The sequence below is a fragment of the Brachionichthys hirsutus genome, chromosome 2 (genome assembly GCF_040956055.1).
Source record: "Brachionichthys hirsutus isolate HB-005 chromosome 2, CSIRO-AGI_Bhir_v1, whole genome shotgun sequence".
Classification (NCBI taxonomy): Eukaryota; Metazoa; Chordata; class Actinopteri; order Lophiiformes; family Brachionichthyidae; genus Brachionichthys; species Brachionichthys hirsutus.
The window spans coordinates 5,166,793-5,185,606 of NC_090898.1; the positions used below are offsets into that span (position 1 = coordinate 5,166,793).

General features: G+C 39.8%; 3 protein-coding genes across 3 annotated transcripts; 1 reads left to right on the forward strand and 2 right to left on the reverse strand.

Moving 5' to 3' along the window:
- Positions 1-422: 422 nt before the first annotated feature.
- LOC137905455 (galactose-specific lectin nattectin-like) lies at positions 423-2,206 on the reverse strand. Its single transcript, XM_068749701.1, has 6 exons — positions 2,141-2,206; positions 1,813-1,837; positions 1,455-1,546; positions 1,153-1,287; positions 771-882; positions 423-528 (listed from the first exon to the last, which is right to left on the reverse strand). The coding sequence occupies exons 1-6, from the start codon at positions 2,204-2,206 to the stop codon at positions 437-439; spliced, it is 522 nt and encodes a 173-aa protein (XP_068605802.1). The 3' UTR covers positions 423-436.
- Positions 2,207-11,209: 9,003 nt separating this feature from the next.
- dnajc16 (DnaJ (Hsp40) homolog, subfamily C, member 16) lies at positions 11,210-15,335 on the reverse strand. The gene is made up of 14 exons (XM_068749422.1): positions 15,163-15,335; positions 15,027-15,093; positions 14,528-14,855; positions 14,216-14,400; positions 13,952-14,056; positions 13,677-13,835; positions 13,467-13,597; positions 13,200-13,383; positions 12,726-12,905; positions 12,537-12,613; positions 12,288-12,368; positions 12,021-12,092; positions 11,768-11,938; positions 11,210-11,657 (listed from the first exon to the last, which is right to left on the reverse strand). The coding sequence occupies exons 1-14, from the start codon at positions 15,333-15,335 to the stop codon at positions 11,210-11,212; spliced, it is 2,361 nt and encodes a 786-aa protein (XP_068605523.1).
- A 757-nt stretch (positions 15,336-16,092) lies between these two features.
- On the forward strand, positions 16,093-18,779 carry casp9 (caspase 9, apoptosis-related cysteine peptidase). The gene is made up of 10 exons (XM_068745457.1): positions 16,093-16,224; positions 16,469-16,679; positions 16,802-16,897; positions 16,984-17,042; positions 17,146-17,322; positions 17,423-17,512; positions 17,635-17,782; positions 17,916-18,104; positions 18,218-18,327; positions 18,435-18,779. Exons 1-10 carry the CDS (start codon positions 16,093-16,095, stop codon positions 18,555-18,557), a joined length of 1,335 nt encoding a protein of 444 aa, XP_068601558.1. The 3' UTR covers positions 18,558-18,779.
- The last annotated feature ends 35 nt before the right edge of the window (positions 18,780-18,814 follow it).

Genomic DNA, 18,814 nt, shown 5'->3' on the forward strand with positions numbered 1-18,814 from the left:
ATTTAAATGAAAATACCTCAAGTTGAGGGCTTTTCTCTGCAATTTTTAGGTGAGATTAAAAAATTGATTAATTAATTACAGATCATAATTAATAAATCACACACACGCTTGACAGCACTAGATTCCACATGAAGAACTCCAGAAAAATATCATCCTCATAAAGGACACAGAATAAATAAGGACACATTGTGCTTTGCAGAAATGCTGTTTATTTTTATGCAGACAAGGGAAATGTGAAGATTAGTTTCTGTAACATAGGAATGTTAATATGGTTACTTATTTGATTAATATATGTGCAAAGAAATCTCAAGCAAATAAATCATATAATCATATAATCAGATCACCCATATCATCAAAGATTATGAAAATGAGTGTCTGTGCATGATAGATGCTGGAATGATTGCTGAAGTGGATTCGTCCGCCAGTAAATCTCATCTCAAACACAGTCATCAGTGTAACTGTTTGGTCTGGAGGCACAAATGAATGAATTCTTATCCAAACAATCTTGGTCATTGACATGATTTCTTCCTGTTGGCAGAGGTTGAAAACAAAAACACATTTTAGTTTTCTTGACATAATAAAATAAGATTATGTGAGCCACCAATTTTCTTTTTTAAGTTTTAAAAACAAAATGCACTTGACAACCATGCAAGAGCCTTCCACAGAGTAAAAAAACAAGTTTATTTCTATTGATCAGCTTAATATATTTGAAACCTTATCTCATTTACAGTGAACAGCTTTCAAGAAGACAATATATAATGTATTTGTACCCGCAAAGTTTATCTCCATGCAGTGTTCTTTTCCATCTTTGTTGCTTGGCTCATTTTTACCCCAGTAGGTGAAGTTGAAATGCTTTCCATCAGACCAGAACCATTTCCCATCCTGAAAAGAATATCTTACATTAGAAATCCAAATCTTTCAGCAGCGACCTGACTCATTAGCTGGAAAAAAGGTAAAAAAAACGGTTCAGCTGATCTTTATGCCTAAAATATAGATTTAAAAAAATGTGTCAGACAACTTAAAGGCTAAAAGAACTACAGAACTCTGCAGTGATGACAAGAAACTTATTTCATTCATCAACAACTTTGTATGTCTTTTATAACAGCTCATAGTGTTTTTATGAAACTTCCGCACAGTAAATAAATCACCCACCTCAGGTGCATCATAACCTCCAACCCAGGTCGTTGCATTTTGGCCTGTAGCTTGTAGCACAACATCTCGAATAAAGGTGTATTCTTCTTCGGTGTGGATTGAAGCCAGATTTCCCCCAGCGCTGATACAAGAGCTCTGATGTGGGAAAACAAATTTACTGGTAATGAAATATGAGTTGAATGAATTAGAAGGAAATTGAGAAACTCTGGAAGGAACAGATAAATAAATATTCTCATAGCAAAAAGCTTTTAGATGCCATTAATCGAGTTTCTGCATTATTACTGTGTCATATTGAATCGTACCTCAGCATTAGCCCAACTCATTTTCTTAAAGTTGAACATGACACAGCGATCGCCAGCGACCATCCACCCAGACTTGCAAGGACAGCATATCTCTAAAACACAAATGTCCTTTTAGAGGGCTGATAATTTAAACATTACTATAACCGTATGTCACACAAACATCTTTGAAGTATTATTTATCCACAGTGTTAAGCTAACACATTTAATCATTCATTATTACCGGTACACATTGGCTAAATGTTGCAGCTGCAATTTTACTGTCCAAATTATCTGAGAGGCTCAAATTCTAATTACATACATATAAAAAATAGGGACTTCATTTTTGGATTCCACTCCCGTAATTGAAAGAAGTACAAACCGTGTTTTTTCTCATGTTTCCATGCCTGTGAAAATAAAGATCATATCAGTAATAAGAACTCAGAACTCAGCTTGGAGTAACAAGACTGACAGCACGGTCAGATGAGGGAATCATCTCAATGACAAAACTCAAAAACACACAAACCTTGTCATGATCATTTAATGAGAAAGACAATTTGACTAATTTCAGAATAGAATGTCTAATAAACTCATACATAGGTGTGATGGATGATCTGTGGCTCCTGACCTTTGGTCATATATTGCACATTTTTGAGAAGGAGCCCATCAGCTTTGACAGTGTGGCCTAAATCATAATGAGTTTTACTTACATTGGCTTCCATCCATAGTCCACTGGTCAAACAGACGAGGACCACGAAGTAAAAACCCGATGCCATCTGTGTGAAGACAAATGGCTCACCTATTCAGGTCATTATTTTGATGACTATCCTCTGTACTGTAATGATTATGTGTTTATGTGTGTGTGCAGCACATCTTTAACTTTAAATGTGTTAAGTATTGCTAAGTCTCTAGTTTGCTATCTTGTTTTTTTACATTTAATACTTTAAAAACAGTTAACACATTGATGCTTAGATTAATGGCAGCTTTAATTCATTTATTTAAAAGAAATGTCCTCACTAAAATGCATGCCATGTATTTATGTATATCTCATAAAGAAACATACTTGACTGTCATTGACCCATGACATAATCACAAAAAAATATGAGTTCCAAAAAAAACTGAACTTTCTGAAAAATAAATAGAACAAAAAGCCGACCCAAAGTATTTCCTATCAAAGTAATGGTTTACAGAAAGACAAGATTACACTCATACCTTGCAGTGATGATGATGATGAGATGAGGTTGGAGGAGCAAGTGGCTGAAGATAACATTCACCTGGAAAGGAAACTCTTTATATACTTTTTCTAGGCGGATCAGTTTCAAAACTTTCATGCCATCCACTTGATATTGGGATATAATTACACAATAAATACTGAATTACATATGGCCACAGCCCTGAGTAAATGTTGAGAATAAGAATGTTCTTGATTGCTATGAACATTAAATATCCTGGGAATTGTGTGGGCAGCGATTCACAAGTTATCTGAGAATATGATTGTATAAAAACAAGGGTATTAAATAAATATGATTGACGCACTAAAATTTTATTTTAATGTTTAGAGTGATTCAGTTACAACAAAGGAACATTTTCTTGACACAAAAGACGAAGTTAGAGCATGCTACTGATAAACAAACTGACAAACAGGTTTTTGCTCTTATATATATTAGTATAAATAAAATAAATATGCATCAATATTTTTTCCTGTAAAATGTGTTTATTTGATACTTTCTATATGATCTGTGTGTGAAAAAAGATATTTCATATGGATTATTCATGTACATTTATTCTGAGTGACAGCCCTGATGTATAATAACTGCATAGTTTATGATTTCAGATACAATATTGCATCCTTTCCAGAAGAATTTGAGGTGATTTTGAGTGTGTGATATTTGTTTCTGATCTGAAGGATCAAGTGTTCTTGTCGGGAACAACGGCCGGAGCTTCCTGCTCCATGTAGCCTCCATCCTCCTGCTCAACTCTCTCTGCTCTGCCTGCCACACCCATCAACTCATCCATGTCACCTGTGTTGCTCAGGACACCTGCTGCTCATCTCCTCGTCAGCCACACAGCACACATACTCTCCTCAGTCTTCAGCTCTCTGCCAAACTATTTGTGATGTTTCCTGCTTTCTGCCGTTGCTGTTTGAGCTCCTGTGTGCTGACCTTGCCTGGTTCTTGGATTCTGTCTCTTTGCTTGCTCCTTATCGGTCCTTTTGCTTCTCGGACTGATTATCTGGGTTTAGAACTGTTGCACATAATAAACTACGCCTCTTTTACTTACCCCTGTTGCCGTGCTCTTGGGTCCTCGCCATCACCTGACCTGACACTTCTTTTGAGTTGGCAAGATAATTCCTACATCTTAAATTACATGAATTATTTTCTTTCCCCAAAGATAAAAAATATGGACTTGAATTTGAAAATATGAAAGGAGGTTTTTATTTCAAGTCAATACACTTTCAATAGTATCCGGTGTAAAAATGTGCCAAAAATTGAGCATGCAATCAACTTCAAATATGAAAGCCATACCAGGTCGGTCGAGGCCTGGCTTAACAACGACCGCCAGTAGTGTTGTTAACCCACAGGACACTGCTGGAAATTGGATTACTGTGGGTCGAAGACAGAGACAAAGACGAGGAGGAAGATAAGTGCATCAGCAGCGAGAGAATGGAATGCTTTTATTAGTCATTGTCATCACAGTACAAGTACAGTGTAACAACGAAACAAGATTCCAGAGGGAATGGATGAGTTTAGGATTGAAAGTAAGGAAGTTGAATGTTGGGATGATGACAGGAAAAGCTAGAGCTGGTGGACATGATGATGAGGAGAAAGGTTGATGTGTTGTGTGTCCAGGAAGCAAGGTGGAAAGGAAGCAAGGCTAGAAGCTTAGGAGCAGGATTCAAGTTGTTTTATAACGGAGGAGATGGAAAGAGGAATGGAGGAGGGGTTATCTTTAAGGAAGAGATTGTGCAACCAGGTGGCGGAACCAGGAAGTGCAGAAGTGTGTACAGGAAAATAGGTTTGCGAAGAAGAAGTGGGACATTGAGAGCTGTTAGAAAAGACATGCAAAGTTATTGATGTTATTAATCTGCTGGGGAGGCAGTGGCTCAGTGTGAAGTTAGAAAGGCAATGAAGAGAATGAAGAATGGGCAGGCAGTTGGCCCGGATGACATATTGGTGGAGGTATGGAAGTGTCTAGGACAGGTAGCTGTAGAGTTTTTAACAGGATCTTTTTATATAATCCTAGAAGGGAACGAGATGCCAGAGGAATGAAGGAGAAGTGTGCTGGTCCCCATTTTCAAGAAGCAGGGAGACACACAGTGTTGTGGAAACTATAGTGGGATAAAGCTAATGAGTCATACTATCAAGTTTATCTCCAAGTACACCTTTAAAAACAGAAGGGAATGCTGTATTTACTCTCAGGGTGGCAGGAATAGAGAGAAAGGGTATCACAACAGAAAAGAACCCGTTTTCAAACAATGATGCATTTGTCGTTTGCAGTCAGAGGTGATATTCCATCTTCAGATGACTGTTGTTTGAATAAGGAAGGGGACTGAGCATACGCTCTTGTATTTCATACTAGTCTAAATAAAAGGCCAAACTAGACAAACACTGACAGGAAACAATGCCTCGCCTCGGCGGAGGTAATAACATGGAGGTTATGTGGGCAGAGAGGGAAAAGGCTTTGGTTCTCCCAAGATACTTTTTGCCACTAGTTATATAAAGTAACATACATTCACACGAATAAAAGGGTGTTACTTGCATGTTAGTTGTGACATTCATGCTACGTAGCGCGTCTTCTCATGCTCTTGTGTTTACCATTGATGACCAAAGTCACGGCGTGTGTCACCTCACCACACGGTGCAACTCGCTGTTCAACCGATGATTCGGATGGGTATATAACGTTAGCGTGGGACCTTGCATCTCAGCGGCTCGTATTGATTTTAGAGATCAAAATCAGCTGTTTACATTTGTCTCAAAGTCTCTGATAGCTCAAATCCAAGCCCCCCTCCCCACTTCAGTCCGTGTCACATGAACACCAATTCTTCCCACTCACTTACTGTGACATCTGATGTCATTGTAATGTGAAGGAGCTTTCAATGTACAGATCATTTCTTTATTTACAGATCTTTCACGAGGCAGGAAGAAAAGTGTACAAATTGGTACATTTGAGACAGACTCCAGGAACTGAAATGAAAGACATTGTTTCTGGTTTGCTCTACAGAAGATGCTGAATGTGAAGGGTTTGCTCAGGTTGAGATCAGAGTTGGTCTGCTCACAATTACCGGTACAAGGGAAGTTTATCTAAACTGAAGCTAAAATGTACAATTGTGAGACTGACAGCATGGTCAGATGAGGGAATCATCTCAATGACAAAACTCAAAAACACACAAATCTTGTCATGATCATTTAATGAGAAAGATAATTTGACTAATTTCAGAATAGAATGTCTAATAAACTCATACATAGGTGTGATGGATGATCTGTGGCTCCTGACCTTTGGTCATATATTGCACATTTTTGAGAAGGAGCCCATCAGCTTTGACAGTGTGGCCTAAATCATAATGAGTTTTACTTACATTGGCTTCCATCCATAGTCCACTGGTCAAACAGGCGAGGACCACGAAGTAAAAACCCGATGCCATCTGTGTGAAGACAAATGGCTCACCTATTCAGGTCATTATTTTGATGACTATCCTCTGTACTGTAATGATTATGTGTGTGTGCAGCACATCTTTAACAGGGGGTTTTAAATGTGTGAAGTATTGCTAAGTCTCTAGTTTGCTATCTTGTTTTTTTACATTTAATACGTTCAAAATGTTTAACACCTTGATGCTTAGATTAATGCCACCTTTAATTTATTTATAAAAAAGGATCCTCACTAAAATACATGCTATGTATTCATGTATATTTCATAAAGAAACAACATACTGGACTGTCATTGACCCATGAAATAATCACACAAAAATATGAGTTACAAAAAAACAGAACTTTCTGAAAAATCAGAATCAGAAGGTGTTTATAAATAAATAGAACAAAGAGCCGACCCAAAGTGTTTCCTATCAAAGTAATGGTTTACAGAAAGACAAGATTGCACTTGCAGTGATGACGATGAAATGAAGTTGGAGGAGCAAGTGGCTGAAGGTAACATTCACCTGGAAAGGAAACTCTTCATATACCTTTTATAGACGGATCAGTTTCAAAACTTTCATGTCATCACTTGATATTGGGATATAATTACACAATAAATACTGAATTACATATGGCCACAGCCCTGAGTAAATGTTGAGAATAAGAATGTTCTCGATTGCTATGAACATTAAATATCCTGGGAATTGTGTGGGCAGCGATTCACAAGTTATCTGAGAATATGATTGTATAAAAACAAGGGCATTAAATAAATATGATTATGACACGCTAAACTGATGACCAGTTGCTCATCCTGATAGCAATATTTTAATGTTTAGAGTGATTTAGTTACAACAAAGAAACATTTTCTTGACACAAAAGATGAAGCTAGAACATGCTACTGATAAGCAAACTGACAAAAACTATTAAAGAAACTATTAGTATAAATAAAATATACATCAATATTTATTCCTGTACATTTTCTTTTCTTTTATACTTTTCTATATGATCTGCGTGTTAAAAAATATATTTCATATGGATTGTTCATGTACATTTATTCTGAGTGACAGCCCTGATGTATAATAACTGCATAGTTTATGATTTCAGATACAATATTGCATCCTTTCCAGAAGAATTTGAGGTGATTTTGAGTGTGTAATATTTGTTTCTGATCTGAAGGATCAAGTGTTCTTGTCGGGAACAACGGCTGGAGCTTCCTGCTCCATGTAGCCTCCATCCTCCTAGGTGACCTATAGGAGACTAGAAAACGACAATCAGAGATTGCAGACCCTCGCCTCCAATAGACTATTCGATCTTGTGAGACAGTAAACAGGGCTTCCGGATCAGAAATCCGGAAGCTCCGGAATGTACTACAAGACTCCTTCTGGACTCTTTTTCCCATCATGCCATTTGTGTCCCTCCCTCTTAAAGTGACAGTTGACAGTACAGGCACAAATCCAGATGTAAAAATAATTCTAGAATCTGGATCCAGATCCGGATCAACGCCATTCTCGGGGAGGACCGAGCCACGGGCAGAACCTTGCTTGTGTAAAAATTTCAAGTTGATTGGGTTACTAGTTTTTGAGTTATGCGCTCGGACAGACAAACAAACAAACAAGCAAACAAACAGACAGACGGACAAACAAACAAACAAACGGACCCAATTGCAATACCCTCGCCTCCTCTTCGGCGAGGGTAAATATACATGGATGTAGTGAGGGAGGACATAAGAGTGTCTCTGGTGTTGGGGAGGACGATGCAAAGGACAGGGTGAAGCTGAGAAAGCCGATTTGCTGTGGGCGACCCCTCACGGGACAAACCGAAAGTACAATTGTATTTTACGTGACATGATCCCATTCATCCTGTCCTCAATACGGATCAGTTGTCTCATCCCCTTTGCAGAAAAGCAGCTCCAAAGAATGTTTCCACCCCCATGCTTCACAGTGGGTATGGTGTTCTTGGGATGCAACTCAGTGGATTTTATGCCAAAAAGTTCTATTTTGGTCTCATCTGACCACATGACATTCTACCAATGCTCCTCTGGATCATTCAGTTGGTCACTGCCAAACTTTAGACAGGCCTGTGCTGGCTTAAAAGGGACATATTATGAAAAACTATTATGGTGATTTTGGGTCCTTATCAACCCCAAAACAGCAAAATAAACCATCAAGACAAACCTTCGTAGTTTGGGTAGGTCTGTAATCACCTCCTGAAACACGCCTGGAAGAAATTCCGCCCCTCCACACTCTACGGCATTTTCCCTGCATAAAAGTTTATTTTTTGTGGTAATGTTCCAGCGAAAATTGCCAAAAATGTTTTTGTGTGTGCTGAAACGTCCCTCACGTCTCTTTACCATGGTAGTGCTGCTGCGCGCGTGCTCGCTATGAACATACTTTTGCTTCCGGGTTTAGAGCGTTTCTGCCAGAGCTGTTTGAGACATAAATGACGGATGCTCTCCTGCAACATCTGTTTGGTATTTTGACCAAAGCCTGGCACAGATAGTTCATATAAGTGCCTGAGAACTGTGTTAACTTGTGGAAAAAGGGTATAATATGTCCTCTTTAAACAGGGGGACCTTTTGGGGCATTGTAGGATTTTAACCCATGATGTGTTACCAATAGTAACCTTTGCGACTTTGTCCCATGCCGTAATCTTCAGGTCATTGACCAGTACCCCCACGTGTAGTTCTTGGCTGATTCCTCACCATTCTCAAGATTGTTTGAACCCCACAACGTGAGATATTGCATGGAGCCCCAGGTCGTGGGAGATTGTCAGTGATCATGTATTTCTTCCATTTTCTAATAATTTCTCTAATAGTCGGTCTCTTCTCACCAAGTTGCTTGCCTATAGTAGATTGGCTCATCCCAGCCATTTGCAGGTGTACAATTTATAAATAACGTATTTAAAAATCATACAATGTGATTTCCTGTATTTCTTTTCACCTTCTGTCTCTCACAATTGAAGTACAGTATACCTATGGTGAAAGTTACAGACCTCTTTCATTCTTTTTAAGTGGGATAACATAGTACTATATAATACTTTTTTTTTCCCACAGTGTATGTACAGAAGTAAAAATTATTCACTTCATTAAGTGATTCCCATATGGTTAGGATTCCTGGTTTTCACCCAGGCGGCCTGGGTTCGACTCCCGGTATGGGAATAGATGTTTAAGGACTTTCAACGGAAACAAGACCGTAAGGGCTTTTTCGAAATGCTCCTCTTAGACAGGATGTTTGACTGTAATTGTACTGTCCGAACATTCTATTTAATAAATATATTCATCATCATCATCATTGGTCATTCAATTCATTCCATTTGTTGATCATTCCCGTCTTGTCCATGGGTTCTCTAGCATGAATTTAGCTTAACATGTTATGAGAGCAAATCAGCACCATACCAAACCATATAATTTACAGCAGTCCCCACTTCTTTTAGTTTGTGGCATGACTGAGACTGTAGAAATGTGTTTCTTTCTTAGTTGTTGTGGAACCGATTGAATGGCTGCATCACAATTTGGAGAGAGGAATTTTTCCTCTGGTGTTATAACATGAGCAAAATAGGTGATTTGATTTTTAAATTTAGATACCCTAACATGTTTTACATCAAGGTGATAAAAGAGAACAAGTCACTGTCTTACAGGCTTCGGAGGAGAGGAGGTGCAGGCTCATTGTATTTTGTTTGGACATCTTCTTTGTCACACAAAGAAATAGGTTGCCTACAGCCTGCCATATTGTTTGGCCTAGGCCTATTGAAATCTATTGGCCTTAGAGAGACCTTTAGTTTAACTTCTTATTTAATACGACAACTATTGTGTGTCTAAATTACACAACTTGTAGTTAAATTACACATTATTTGTGGCCAAAAGGAATTTAGAATAGATTGATTTCATGAAATATCTAGATCTGATTAAAAAAACAAACTTTAGATAATACACACACACATTAAAAACACACTTTTAATTCTAATTCTCTCCTATTTTCTGTCTTTAAGGTTTTCAACCTGCAACATGAATACAGCAATAAAGTATTAAAGAAGGCAGAGTTGGCCTCTGTGCCTCCAGGCCCTATCAAAGCTTGACAGATGGTACAACACATTGTTGTTGTATGTGGTTTGTTAGCATCTACCAAAGTTAGTAAAGCAAGTTCGACTGTTTATAATTCCGCAAGAATTTCAACTGGAACTTGCCACCACAGGTAAACTGACAGATGCTTCAGTCTTTCACTATTTTGGACAGATAAATTATTTTCCCTTTTTTTAATGATGATGATTTTGGTTGTCAGATTAAGACAAAGAATTAAATATATATTACAACCCCCAAAAAAGGAATTTAAGCAGGAACAAGACTTTACTTGTACACTTGTAAGGAACACCATAAGGAAAACCTTTGAATTATAGCATTTTGAGAAATCCATGTCAAACATTCACCAAATCTTTAAAATACAGGCCTGGTAGATAGCATAATGTACAGCATTTACAGAGTGTCTTCAGAATGACAGCCAAAAATCAATGCTGTTGATAAAACAGGTTAATAAATCAAGCAAGCACACAGAAAGCGTGATTTTTACTATGACAACTACACAATTCAAAATAACACAATGAGAATGTGTCACTCAGCCTTGGCTAGCCAGAACGCATTTCAGCAACTTGTGTGGACAGCCTGGTTGCTCCATAAAGTCACTGGCTAAAAGAGGTTGAATAGTATAAAAAGAAATTCTTGCTTGTACTGAAGTACAATTTCAAGTACAAGCAGAACAGTTTTCATCATTTTTTTTTTTATTATATGATCAGTGTAAACATAGAGAAATGTTTTTTGAGAGCCATTGAAAAAGGCAGTATCATTACAGTAGTACACTTTATTGCACAAACGAGCCAGCACGAAAGGTATCGTGGCTGAGGAAATCCAAATGGGCCGAGATGCTTTTAGAGTAAAAGACATGCATTTCTCTTCTTTGCTCTGGGACGTGTGGACGGTGGGGTTACAAAGCTTGTCATTGTACTGACTAACGTGTAAATTAAATAACGTGCAATGATCGTAAGAAAGGTATGCTGTACCACAGTAAAATAAATTCTGTAAATCAAGTGCAATAATACAGGTGGCCTAACACAAAGGCAGTATGACAATAGATAATAAGTCCTTTTTTGATACACCACCAACTATTGGCTGGGTGCGATCTTATCTAGTCCTGGCCAGGCAGGGATGTAGCAGCGAGGCAAAGTGCCTTCCATGAGCCTTTCCATCCACAACCCCAGTCGGTCCAGTTTATGGTGCATCTGTAGCGTGGCTATGCTGCGGGTTCGGTTGGATTTTCGCGGTCGGTACTCATCACGGGAAGTGGACCTCAACCTCCCCCCGGTAGTACCTCCCTCATCTTCAGATGACTTACTGTCGAGGTCCTCCCCAGTGTAGACGGGCTTGAACAGACAAAGGTATTTCTTGTGGCCGTTAAGTGCCAGCACATAGCCAGTGTAGTCAATCTTGTCGTTTCCCCCATCGCATTCATTTGCATGGGTCTGTGTGGCGTCCTGGGCATGTCCCAGCAGCGTGTCCATCCACTGGCTGTGTTTGTCAATGTTCAGGAAGGAGTAATGCAATGTCAGACTCCTAGAAGAGTGTAGAAAGAGTGATTGTCATGAAAAACTTGAATGGACCACAAAAACTCACAATGGACTTTGCATGTTGCACAAAGTGTGAATGTGATTAAAACAGTCTACCCTGTGAAGGAATAAACCTCTTTGGCAAACTTGCCAAGAAGGATGTTCTTGGACGCATCAGTAAGAACCAGCACGATATTCATGTGTCCAGGTCTCAATTTCACCAGGTTGCTCATATAAGTGATATCCGTCAGTTCAGTGACCTCCACAAAATTCTTCTTGGGCAGCCGACTATAAATTAAATATGAATATAAAGACCATAAAAAACATAATAAAGTCTGCACTCTTTAATTTATGTAAAATATACAAGTACTCTTGCCTGGTCTCTGCCGACCCATTTTTGGGTTTTGTCTTCGGTTTAGTCTGCTTGTCATTACTTGAGTCACTGAAAAACACACAATTTTTCCTACAGTTTTTTTTTTCTCCTAAAGCAGATGTGCAGGCATAGAAGTGCAATTTAACAGTATTAATACTTCTTTTTTTCTTTTTTGTCTTATCTCTCTAGCTTCTTATTATCGTATATTCCATTATTCCAGAAAAAGATAATGGTGAAAAGGAAAGTGTGTAGCAAGACAACAACCTGAAGGCCTGAACGACCACAGTTCCAAACAGGATGAACAAGGCAGAGAAGAGAAGGGACAGAAGAGGCATCATCTCACGCCTGTAAATCAGCATAATGTGTTATTATGCGTCTCCTTTAATAAATATAATTAACAATTCAATGTTGTAGTTCGTGATTTACAAGCCTGCATTTTTAATATAAACCCTTACGTGTATGTGGAACATTTGAATGAATTAAAAATGTGACTTCAGTTGAATGCGCACCTACCAGTTGTTATGCAGAATATCATCAATGACTTCAGAGATGTAATCATAAATTGCATAGATCCATCGGATTACAAACACCTGTAGAGCATTTATATATTGAATGCATCCGACTGGTATTGAAATAATAGCACACAGTTGGAATAACGCTGGTGTTGTTTAGCCAAATTATTTTTACTCAAGGGGAACATACCGAGGCAAACTCGTTGTTGAGTTCAGGCAGCATCGCGTCATGGATTAGGATAGCTGGGTCCCTCTGAAGATGCTCAAGATCCTCCAGAAGATGTCGCTTGTTCTCCTCACTGCCGTTCCAGGCAGTCACAGGTTTGAAAAAGACCTTGCCTGCAGCATTGCGCCTCTCAAGCATCACTACCTGAGTAAACTTACAGAATTAGATCATTTCAATCATGAATTATTCACTTTTTTTTGGGGGGGGGGGTCCTCACAAATTAAAGCAACTGGACCATTTACAAAGATATATGATACTTCTTTTTTCACCAAGGAGTAAATGAGGAATAACCTATAAAAGCATGAAAGAATATCGCATCAGTTATGTAAAACATAACTCTGGTGATTATTAAAACAAGTATCTCAAACCCATATACTTCATCGTCTGTAGCAACACACCTTCTCACAGACAGAGTCATTGGCAGCCCTTTAGTTGTACCTGTGTCGGTGCCTGTGCATTGTCTTTGTTCTGCATGAGAACCTCACAAAGAGGTTGCTGTAACCGTTGGTACACGTAGGCATACCGTAGAACATCTTTGGAATTGGTAGCAGCAAATGAGAAAAACTCGTGGTTCCCAAGAGAAAAGGTCTCTTCTTCACCTGTGATCAGCAGGACGCAGTATCTGAGGAAAGGGGGCCACCGCTGTGATTTTGTTAACTAACAATCCATAAACAGACATCTACGGTAATAAGTGGGTCGCCTTACTTCCTGCGCCTATGAAACTGTTTGACAGGGCAGAGTTCGTCAAAGAGCTTCTGGTTTACCAGCCGTGGCACAAGCAGAAATTTATTGTTTGATATGAACTCGTCAATAATTTGCTTTTTTAATCCTTTGGCCTGCAAAAAAAAAAAAAACACAGTGCAGGCTGAACTTCTTCTTTTTTTGTTACACAAACTTCCTGCTGCTCGAATTTACCTGTATAATATCAGCAGGCGTGTCAATGTTCTCTTTGAAGACCAGCAGGGTTGGAGCATAAGTGTTGACATTAAACTGTTTCTGCAGACTGGAGGTCTCTAAAATACCTTGATCCACATAGCCAAACCGCAAGTAGTCCTTGTAAGCAAAGGCTGTGAGCTATGACGATGCAGAGATAACATATGAACATTATTTTGATGGTGATGCAAACCACTTTCAGTGTCACCTGAGGTACATTTTACGTTAAAAAATAAAAATACATGAACCAGGCCTACTTTGTAAAGTAGAGGTACTGCAGGCACTTGGTCGAACAGAAGCACATTTGGCTTGTTGAGCTTGTGCCAGCTGTTCAAGAACTGCAGGTCATTCTTATCAGTGACCTGAAATAGAGAACGTGCTCAGTGATTCGCTCATTTTGGAATCAACCCATATTTCTACACATCCTTTATAAATCCCGTAACCTACGCTACACCTTGCTTTGGTTTTTCCTTCAAGATGCTCAATTCATAGCATGCATCAGGAGACAAGTAAATATTTACCCGCTCAACAAGTCTCTGGGGAAGAAGGTCTTCTATAAATTTCTTCAGGTGCTCCTTTGCTACAGCATAATGGAAAAAAGTCACTTTGCCATTAATGACTCCAAGTATTGATGGCGTGCGATGGGCACCGAGGTGATTGGCTAATCGTCTCTCATAGCCAACATCCACCACGCCTATTCCGATGCCTGCAAAGTCAGGATATCCATAAACATTTACATGGCAACCCTTTTTTTCGACTCCCTCTGTACAACTTAAGGTATGACAGCACATCCCTATAGGTAATTCTGAATGATTCATAATTCTATTTCAAACCTAGCGTCTCCATCTCCTGCACCACCTCCTTCCAGACGGGCTCGATGTGGATGCAGCTGAAGCACCAGTCAGAGGTGATCTTTATCAGGTATGGCCTCTTGTAGCTGTCAGGTACCACAAAACTGACATACTGGTTAAAGTGCAATATGTACTTGCTGTCTGCAAAGTCCCTGTGGCTCTTGCCGTTGAAGGGAAAGCTGAAAAACGACTCGTCGAAGTAGAAGCTGTCATGGCGATGATGACTGTAGCGCCCGCTGCCGTATGGCTGGGTGTCATCCGTCTGCCCGTAACGGTCGTAATTGTTGCGTTTGTCTTCACTGGATAGGATCTACATTGGTGGTAGAATGAAAATGAATATAGCAGATATGTTCCACTTGTGCTGTTTAAATGCAAAAAAAAAAAAAAAAGCACATGACCCAAAAGAGGTTATGCTGCAAAATATGTTGCAGCATAACCCCCCCCCCCAAAAAAAAAAAGAATTATTTTTTTTATCACTAACCTCATAAGACTTTGTAATCTTGATAAACATGGCCTCAGCACCTGGACTTTGGTTTTTGTCAGGATGCCTTGAACAGAGGATGCTCATTAGAATTACAAACTGTGTGTGTGTGTGTGGGGGGGGTATATATATTTACCACTCCTTTGCAAGACGCTTATAGACCTTCTTTATCTCAGCCTGGCTCGCACTTCTGGTTACCCCTAAGATTTTGTACAAGTCCATCTCAGACCCGTGGGTCACTCCTGCCAGCAGCACTGCCGAGATGAACGCCACTACAGCCAGCAGCAGGGGCATCTTTGACCCTGCCATCGCAGTAACCTGTAACACATCAAGTGGATCTGACAATGTTCATACTTGAAAATCATGCAATATTACTAATATAGTAGTAATGGTGAAGGCATGCCAGGACATCGACATGATGCAAATGATGAGAAATTGCGGTATCGTGTTGTCAGACAGTAAATTGGGTCGGTTGCGCTGCTGCAGCAGCTCTATCGTCTGTCTCAACGCTGCGCTCGTCACCTCTAATGGACGGAGTGATTTGGTACTAGGCCGTATATCTGCTGCAGGTTATTTGCTTCTTGCTAATGTCAAAAAAAAGGCAGCTAAAAAAAACAAAGGACGTGTGAAACAGTATCTTGAACTTCCTCCATCCTGGGCGAGCTGTCAAATTGCGAAGCAGCAGAATGGGGGGGCAGGAATTGGTGACGCCCCATGATTCCTTTTGTGTGCGCTCGGTTTATCACTCCGCGCACCGCGATAGTCTTCGTGAACGTGTGGAGACAGGCGGGTTAACCGAACAGCAGCGGCGCGCTGCAGAGAGTGTCAAACGCATCCTGTCTTGACGGACCAATCACAAAGCAAGGATGCGTAAACAAGGAAGTGGTGTATGGATCAGCGCAGGAATGAGTAAAACCGAAAGGAAACTTGTAATATTTGTACAGGAATAACATAAATTACCAGTCTCCCTTTACATTGGCGGTCATTTTAACATACTAACTTTTTTTTTTTTTTTACATGGAACAAGTTTATTTGTTCTAATTATTTATTGTTACATCTGTATTGAATGGAGGAAACGGACAAGACTCTTCTTCGCCGTTACAGGATCAATCTCGTGACACAGTTGGATCCATTGATCCTCTACGATGTCCTTCTTGAAAAGGGAATATTCACCCAAGACATGATTGAGAAGATAATGGTATGGCAGCCGCGTTGGCCTCGCTATCGACATCATATAGCCTGATACTGGCACAGAGTGTTGATGATGATGAATATATTTATTAGATACAATGTTAGAGTACAAGTACAGTCAAACAGTAGCATGTATTACAGTACAAATACAGTCAAACATCCTGTCTAAGAGGAGCATTTCAAAAAAGCCCTTGCGGTCTTGTTTCCGTTGAAAGTCCTTGGTACATATTTGCTTCTGTGTTTCTGACCAGAGACCCGGAAGCAGACGCGACCAGGCCAGGCTGTTACTCCTGGATTTAGAGACCCGCGGGAGTCGAGCCTTTCCATTATTTCTGGAATGCCTTCAGGAGACAGGTCAGCACACTTTGCTAAACCTTCTACGGAATGGAGCTCCAGACGTTCAAACACAGCCTGTGAGATCCACTCAGGCTGCTCGCCCTGTTGTCCATCCTCTCCTGGTTTGTAAGTTTAGTCATCATATATTATTCCACTGTGCATTGCAATAATTCGTAACATATTGATCTTGTACTAGAGAACACTTTTGGAGGTGATGTATTTCTCCTGTGTGTGCTGTTTGCTTTCAGCCTCTGGAACATCTCTGCCAGTAGACGTGGGTGCAGACAGAAAATACGATGACCTTGTTTCTCCAGGACACAGATCCGATCTTACTCCCACTCCATGTAAAGTAGTCAATTAATTTACATATTGGCAACAGGTTGGTAAGTTCTTTGATGCGTAACACAACTTTATATACTTTTAATCACAGCATCTGAAAAGGAGGACATTGTAGCAGGAACTCAAAGCAAATCTCCAAAAGATTTTCCAGTGAGTTGCTCATGCTGTTTTTGAAACAATAAAAAAAAAAGAATGCTTTAGCAAAATAAAAGGGCTTTCTTACATCTCCTCTTTTGTTTCTGTTGTGTATCAGTGCTATAAAATGGATTCCAGTCCATGTGGACTCTGCCTCATCATAAACAACACTGATTTTGAACCCCAGAGCAATCTGAGCAGGCGCAACGGGTCAAACGTAGACTGTGACAAGATGGAGCGCAGATTCAGAGCACTGAACTTTATTGTGAAAGTTAAGGCAAACCTGAGACAAAGAGTAAGCATGATTTCTAAAGCTCTCGTGTCAAAAAGCAATGTCGGCTGTACGCTTTCGAGCTTGTGGTTACGTAAACTGAAAGTCATCTTTGCATTTCTAGCAAATCAAGCACGAGCTGTCCACTTTATCTAAGACAGACCATTCACAGTACGATTGCTGTGTGGTCATCATGCTGTCTCACGGGACTGAGGTGAGATATGTCCTACACTACACCTGGCACTATCTCAATTATGTTCTGAATTATTATTATTTTACTGGCAACTGCTGAAATGGCATCGAATGTTCTCTGTTTGCATTTTATTTTTTTTACAGGTGAGTCACAACCGCTTCCCTGGTGCTGTGTATGGTGTGGATGGAGAGAACGTCCCAGTCCAACACATCACAAACTACCTCAATGGCCAACATTGTCCATCTTTACTGGGCAAACCAAAACTTTTCTTCATCCAGGCCTGTGGAGGAGGTAGATAATACTGACAGCGATGTTTCATAAGTCAATATAAAATGCATTCGTGACTATATCTAAAAACAACAGCACGGAGGATTACACGTAGACTTAAATTAGCTTCACAGAGAAGAGTGTTTATGTCCCTCAGATGAGAGAGACACGGGCTCTGAGGCGTCCCCAGATGAGTTTGAACCATCTGTCCGTGGAGCAGGTGACCAGACAGACGCTATTCCAACCTCGTCCAGCAGCGACTCGCTCAGCATGTCTGACGAACCTGACGCCCGTGTCACACTGCCCACCCCCGGTGATATTCTGGTGTCCTATTCTACCTTTCCAGGTGTGTGTCGCAGAAAAACGCCAATGACCGTTTTGAGGAGCAAGACGAATGTATAAGTAAATATTGCTTACTGTATTTGTATTCCTAATGCCACTTTGGCCATATGAGTTCAGGTTATGTGTCTTGGAGAGACACCCAGTCTGGTTCCTGGTATGTTGAGACACTGGACCGTGTTCTTAAGGACAATGCTGATGCCTGTGACTTGGGCACCATACTGATGATAGTAAGCTTTTCTTATCATTTCAGCCAAATTAGCTCAGTTTGATAATTCCCCTTGACCATTTTAGACCCTTTTAATGTGAATGTCCGATTGTCTCCTCTTATTTCCAGGTTAACCATGAAGTCTCCCAAAACTCTGCAAAAGGTCTCTACAAGCAAATTCCTGGTTCCTTTAACTTCCTCCGTAAACATCTCTACTTTCAAACCCAAGGAAAGCGGCAGACTTCACCATGATGTCTCTCAGTTTCACGTTCCAGGATTTTCAGTCTGTGATCTAGAAACCATCATGTTTTATATGTTGCTGTATTTTAATTGTTGGGAACTTTCCTAATAACTATTATCATGTTGGAAAGAAAATATATTGTGAAAAATTGTGGAATGTATTCTGAATAGTTTTTGTATCATTGGTATCTTTATAAAGAGCGGTTGTCAATATTCAAGCCGGGACAGCAGAAATACGTGTTACTTGATATTAAAAACATGTCACCAGT

Coding starts and splice junctions, on each gene's coding strand:
- LOC137905455 (XM_068749701.1), bottom strand. CDS start 2,206: ATGGCATCGGGTTTTTACTTCGTGGTCCTCGTCTGTTTGACCAGTGGA. Junction 1,838..2,140: donor GACTATGGATGGAAGCCAAT/GTAAGTAAAACT, acceptor TTATTTTCACAG/GCATGGAAACATGAGAAAAA. Junction 529..770: donor CATGGAGATAAACTTTGCGG/GTACAAATACAT, acceptor CTCTGCCAACAG/GAAGAAATCATGTCAATGAC.
- dnajc16 (XM_068749422.1), bottom strand. CDS start 15,335: ATGGCAGGGTCAAAGATGCCCCTGCTGCTGGCTGTAGTGGCGTTCATC. Junction 14,856..15,026: donor AGATTACAAAGTCTTATGAG/GTTAGTGATAAA, acceptor CCACCAATGTAG/ATCCTATCCAGTGAAGACAA. Junction 13,384..13,466: donor CAGTTTCATAGGCGCAGGAA/GTAAGGCGACCC, acceptor CCCTTTCCTCAG/ATACTGCGTCCTGCTGATCA.
- casp9 (XM_068745457.1), top strand. CDS start 16,093: ATGGAGGAAACGGACAAGACTCTTCTTCGCCGTTACAGGATCAATCTC. Junction 17,323..17,422: donor AGGCAAACCTGAGACAAAGA/GTAAGCATGATT, acceptor TTGCATTTCTAG/CAAATCAAGCACGAGCTGTC. Junction 18,105..18,217: donor GTCCTATTCTACCTTTCCAG/GTGTGTGTCGCA, acceptor ATATGAGTTCAG/GTTATGTGTCTTGGAGAGAC.